At 41.8% G+C, this 6,522-nt stretch overlaps 1 protein-coding gene across 1 annotated transcript; it reads left to right on the forward strand.

The window, feature by feature from the left end:
• Positions 1-1,069: 1,069 nt before the first annotated feature.
• On the forward strand, positions 1,070-5,646 carry LOC117965711 (E3 ubiquitin-protein ligase TRIM47-like; the record flags this gene model as incomplete). The annotated part of the gene is made up of 3 exons (XM_059016546.1): positions 1,070-1,777; positions 5,024-5,119; positions 5,419-5,646. Coding segments are annotated over exons 1-3 (906 nt in total), but the record flags the coding sequence as incomplete, so codon positions are not given.
• Between the last annotated feature and the right edge of the window lie 876 nt (positions 5,647-6,522).

The raw sequence follows: 6,522 nt of genomic DNA on the forward strand, positions 1-6,522 counted from the left end.
TCAAGATGAAAACGACGTTCAAACTACCCCCCCCCCCCCCCCCCACTGCAGAGCAGCAGAATCTGCAAACGCACAGACACATGCTCACATTTCACTAGCTTTAATTTAACCCAGATGTGTGTGCATGCCTTACTGTCAGTATATTAGGGGAAGCAGCTGCTTGGTTACTTCATTTTATGATTTAAAATGAAAATACAAAACAGGTTTCTTTTAAAACTACACATTTGAGAGCTATATGCCGTGGAAATTGTGTGGAATTATTATCTGAGCTACAATCATTTATGTGACCTACAGGAATGGTACCCAGATGCAGTACCTTAGGTTATGTAAACAAACCGGTAAGCCAACAATGTCTGGTTTCTGAAAAAAGATAGTAAATATTCGTGCTGTAGTGTAATATTGAACACAGTGCTGGGACACTGCACTAGGCAACCACAATCCACAAATATTAATTTTGTGTTATTATTTATTTATTTGGCAGACACCTTTATCTAAGGTGACTTACAGGTATTACAGGGCAGTACAGGGTTACAATGCATGCTTTGTATTTAAATACAGTGTAGTTTACAGTAAGTGCAATAATACTAATAGAATAGAATATGAATTAGGATTGAACAAGTTAGGATTACAGTGAATTATATCTACAATGAGATATTAGTAGTGCAAGGATAATGCATTAGCTGAGGATCCAGTAACGTGGTGCTGAGGTCAGACAAGTCCAGTGCAGAGTAGGAGGAGTAGATCAAGAGATCTACAAGTGCAGTCTAGAAAGAGGGGGGTCTTGAGGAGACGGTGGGAGGCAGTGAGAGACGGAGTGGTCCTGAAGTTCTCCAGTAGCTGGTTCAACCACAGAGGGGCTAGGCAGAGAAGCAGCGGGCAAAGGAGGATGGAGAGTGGAGGGGAGGCATGCCCAATCACAAATCTCTCCTCTCCACCCCTCTCACACTGATTCAGCAGTCTCTGCTCAGCCTGCTTGTCTGAACCTGTCCTCAGTCCCAAACCCCGCCTCTTAGAGCTTTATATAACTCCTGGAATTCAGAGACACAGGGAAGTTTTGTTTCTTGTGAAACCCATCCCTGTCTCTGTATCATTTCAACAGAAACAGCAGAACCAGAGCTTTACACAACTCCAGGAAATTAGCACAGTGAAGTTTCTGTTGTGAAATCGTCAGTCTCTGTGTCTCGCTGCACCAAGAATGGCTTCAAACTTGTGGTCAGAGGATCAGTCTAGTTGTTCAGTGTGTCTGGAGATATTGAAGGACCCAGTCACTATTCCATGTGGACACAGTTACTGTATGGGGTGTATTAAGAACTGCTGGGATCAGACTGATCATACAGGTGTCTACAGCTGCCCCCAGTGCAGGGAGACCTTTACCCCAAGGCCTGTTTTGTGCAGAAACACCATGCTGGCTGAAGATGCTGGAGAATTCAAAAAGAGAAGGCTCAATCCTCCTCCTGCTCACAGTTATGCTGGACCTGGAGATGTGCCGTGTGATTTCTGCACTGGGAGAAAGTTCAAAGCTGTGAAATCCTGTTTGACGTGCCTGGCCTCTTACTGTGAAACACACATCAAGCCACACAGTGAGGTTACTCCATTAAAGAGGCACAAGCTGATCAATGCAATTGGAGATCTGGAGCAGAAGCTTTGTGCTGAACACCAACGATTATGTGAGGTATTTTGTAGAACTGATCACATGTTTATTTGCTGCTTGTGTGCAGACAAGAAACACAAGAGCCATGATACAGTCTCAGCTGAGACAGAAAGGACTGGGAAACAGGTAAGGGTTTGAACTATTGTGTTATAACTAACCCAAGGAAATTGAACATGTCTGCTTAAAGGTTGTGCAGTTTCTCTTTAGATCAGGCTGTAGAGGCTGAGCTGCAATCATCCAATTAATGGGAGTTAATTAATAAATTGTATCACTGAACCACTGATTCTTTATTAACTGAGATCCATTAATATAGAAATATATAATAAATAAATTAGATGCACCGTGTTTTCAGTCCTGTTTCAAATGTTCTGATGGGATTGTTAAAGTGCTTGTGGTGAACACAATAAGATTATAGATCTTACCTGTCATGCAAGCTCTTTCATTCATTGTATACTATAGCCTCAAATGTGCAGTGTTGAAAGAAACACATGTTATATCCAGAGGATCCTTTGTAAACTAAAAGGCACCAGATCTTATCATTAAGGAAGAGGGACAGCATTGTTGTTTCTAGACCTGATGTACTGCCCTTGATTTACAGCAGCTTCCATGTATGCTTCAGGTTCTCCTGTGCTTGTGGTTCGGGGGGTGGGTGGGGGTGGGGGGGGGGTTTGTGTCTTATTGCTGGTGTTGGTCGCTGCATGCCCACCTTTGCCTCGCCGTCATTAAATTCATGGAACAGGAAAGCACTTTTTTCTTATATAAAGAGTTTTTTTTTCAACATTTTTTTTCATACGCCTCATCATTTGAAAACTGTTTAATTCTTACCTGATGTACAAAAAGGCACAGATGAAGCCCTGGTTATATCTGGTAATCACAGAGGCACAGATGAAGCTCTGGTTATATCTGGTAATCACAGAAGCACAGATGAAGCCCTGGTTATATCTGGTAATCACAGAGGCACAGATGAAGCCCTGGTTATATCTGGTAATCACAGAGGCACAGATGAAGCCCTGGTTATATCTGTTAATCACAGAGGCACAGATGAAGCCCTGGTTATATCTGGTAATCACAGAGGCACAGATGAAGCCCTGGTTATATCTGGTAGTCACAGAGGCACAGATGAAACCCTGGTTATATCTGGTAGTCACAACGGCACAGATGAAGCCCTGGTTATATCTGGTAATCACAGAGGCACAGATGAAGCCCTGGTTATATCTGGTAATCACAGAGGCACAGATGAAGCCCTGGTTATATCTGGTAATCACAGAGGCACAGATGAAGCCCTGGTTATATCTGGTAGTCACAGAGGCACAGATGAAGCCCTGGTTATATCTGGTAATCACAGAGGCACAGATGAAGCCCTGGTTATATCTGGTAATCACAGAGGCACAGATGAAGCCCTGGTTATATCTGGTAATCACAGAGGCACAGATGAAGCCCTGGTTATATCTGGTAATCACAGAGGCACAGATGAAGCCCTGGTTATATCTGGTAATCACAGAGGCACAGATGAAGCCCTGGTTATATCTGTTAATCACAGAGGCACAGATGAAGCCCTGGTTATATCTGGTAATCACAGAGGCACAGATGAAGCCCTGGTTATATCTGGTAATCACAGAGGCACAGATGAAGCCCTGGTTATATCTGGTAATCACAGAGGCACAGATGAAGCCCTGGTTATATCTGGTAATCACAGAGGCACAGATGAAGCCCTGGTTATATCTGGTAATCACAGAGGCACAGATGAAGCCCTGGTTATATCTGGTAATCACAGAGGCACAGATGAAGCCCTGGTTATATCTGGTAATCACAGAGACACAGATGAAGCCCTGGTTATATCTGGTAATCACAGAGGCACAGATGAAGCCCTGGTTATATCTTGTAGTCACAGAGGCACAGATGAAGCCCTGGTTATATCTTGTAGTCACAGAGGCACAGATGAAGCCCTGGTTATATCTGGTAATCACAGAGGCACAGATGAAGCTCTGGTTATATCTGGTAATCACAGAGGCACAGATGAAGCCTGGTTATATCTGGTAATCACAGAGGCACAGATGAAGCCCTGGTTATATCTGGTAATCACAGAGGCACAGATGAAGCCCTGGTTATATCTGGTAATCACAGAGGCACAGATGAAGCCCTGGTTATATCTGGTAATCACAGAGGCACAGATGAAGCTCTGGTTATATCTGGTAATCACAGAGGCACAGATGAAGCCCTGGTTATATCTGGTAATCACAGAGGCACAGATGAAGCCCTGGTTATATCTGGTAATCACAGAGGCACAGATGAAGCCCTGGTTATATCTGGTAATCACAGAGGCACAGATGAAGCCCTGGTTATATCTGGTAATCACAGAGGCACAGATGAAGCCCTGGTTATATCTGGTAATCACAGAGGCACAGATGAAGCCCTGGTTATATCTGGTAATCACAGAGGCACAGATGAAGCCCTGGTTATATCTGGTAATCACAGAGGCACAGATGAAGCCCTGGTTATATCTCGTAGTATACGAGGGAAAGAAAGCTCTCAAATTGCTTCCCTTTTGCTTTACTTCCTTGCTCATTTCAAGGGAAGCAGCTGATTGGTTACTGAAAGGAAAGAAGGCTTGGAAGGGGTGGGGAAATGTCACTCTACAGGTGACCCAGGAAATGCAAGACAGGCTAAAAGCAATGCTTGCAAAAAGAGATTTTTTTTAATACAAGTTTGCTAAAAATGTGTGGTTCTTTCGAAACTGCACCTTTGACACCTATATAAAATACAGGAGTCCCTCGCTAAACCGAGGACAGGTTACCTGGGATAATTAAGAGTCCTGTTTAAAAAACAAACAAAACTGCATGCACATTTAAGCTTCTCAATTTATGAATTTCCCTTTTCACTAAAATACCATTTCTGTAATGTGTTCTTTATACACATTACATTAAGAATGACTGCACAGTATACACATAGTAAAATCAAATGAATACCCAGGGCATTGCTTTGTACTTTAGCCTATAGGCTACTATAAATAATAATGATAACACACAAAATAAATCACGCCTTCTCTGTACACATTACTGTAGAATTCAGAAATAATAATCATCATAATGAAGACAATATCATACAATTCCGATAATGTGGTAATTATTTTTATAATGCAATTTATCATTCTGCCTTCTGTTGGATACGATGTTACCGAGTTATCATAAATCATCCCAAGCCTAGTTCTGTGCATTCTGCTTGATCTCAAAGCAAGTCAAACAGAAGAGGAATCCTACTGCCTGCAGCAGCTGTGTAAACAAGTCTCAACACAGAAACACAAACACAAGCTTTAAAAGAGGATTGCCTGTTATAATGATTGCCTTTTGTGAGTGTCACTGTGTTTTTACACAGAAGCAGCTGGGAGAGACACAGACAGAAATACAACAGAGAATCCAGAAGAGACTGAAAGAAATTGAGGAGCTGAAACAGACTGTGGAGTCACTGAAAGTGGGTATTGACAAGAGGGGGGTTATTATTATTATTATTATTATTAGTAGTAGTAGTAGTAGTAGAAGTAGTAGTAGTCGTAGTAGTATTATTATTAAGAAAAATAAACAGATCAAACCTTATATACAAAAATCAAAAGATTCAAGACTGTCTTTTGTTTTCCATTTACACATGCGTTAGAACAGATTTCTAAACTGATGAATGGACTTGTACAAATCTGACTAAGTTTACAGAATATCACTATGTGTTTTTGATATCATTTGTAAAAAATATCTTCTTTACTGTGTTCTTTCACTCAGAGATCTGCACAGAGGGAAATAAAGATAACCAAGAAGATCTTTACTGAGCTGATCCGATCCATTGAGAAGATCCACACTGAGGTTATTGAGCTGATTGGAGCTAACGAGAAGGCTGCAGTGAATCAGGCTGAAGGACTCATGAAGAAACTGGAGCAGGAGATTGTTGAGCTAAGGAGGAGAAATACTGAGCTGAAACAGCTTTCAGAGACAGAGGATCACATCCATTTTCTACAGGTAACATCACTGCTTGTTAGAAAATCTCAAGTCCATAACTGGGACGGTTTCAGACAGACCTCTCCAATTGAATGAATCCTTGCTTTTCCCCAGGAATGTTTTGAACCCCATTCTGTTTCAGTGAAAACTCATTTTCTCCACTTTCCTGTTGTAGAATTTCCAGACACTCTGTGCCCCTCCTGAAGTTGTAGACTTACCCAGCGTTACTGTCAATACAGGCATCTCTCTTGGGGCTGTGAGGAAAGCTGTATCTGAACTTAAAGACCATATTGAGGACTTCTGCAAGGGTGAATTAGTCAAAATAACCACAACAGGTTGGTGTGAAATAGATTCATTTGGTAGAGATTTCTCAAATAGACCATGGCTTGAGGAGGGACAGGACTTGCAAGACATTAATAAAGACCTCTTGCAGATTGTTGGCTATATGAATATTGCAGGAGGGAGACAGCAGGGAAGAATGAGCAGGTAGGAGAGATTTTTACACCCTGAAATGCCGTGAATAAGCCTTGTTTCTTTTCAGATTGCTGTTTGGAGTCTTGTGTGTGTTGTGTATTAATCCACATGTTTCAATTCTATTTCTCTCTCTTTTTTTCTGCCCAGTGAATGAAGTTACAATTTACAGTCTGCAGGCTCCAGAGCCAAGGAACAGAGCTGAGTTTTTAAAATGTAAGTCTGTTTTCACTGAAACATTTGATTGAAAGATGTGTCACTCCATTGTGAGAAGAGCTAACGCTCAGAACAGGGAGGGGTGGAGCTTGAGGGCAGCAATTATTATTATTTATTAGTAATTGTGAAGCCATTAATCTACACTCCTCTCCAACAAGTATTGGTTCAGATGAATACATGCAGAATGACTGGGGGAGGGGCATT

The sequence above is a fragment of the Acipenser ruthenus genome, chromosome 53 (assembly GCF_902713425.1).
Source record: "Acipenser ruthenus chromosome 53, fAciRut3.2 maternal haplotype, whole genome shotgun sequence".
NCBI lineage: Eukaryota > Metazoa > Chordata > Actinopteri > Acipenseriformes > Acipenseridae > Acipenser > Acipenser ruthenus.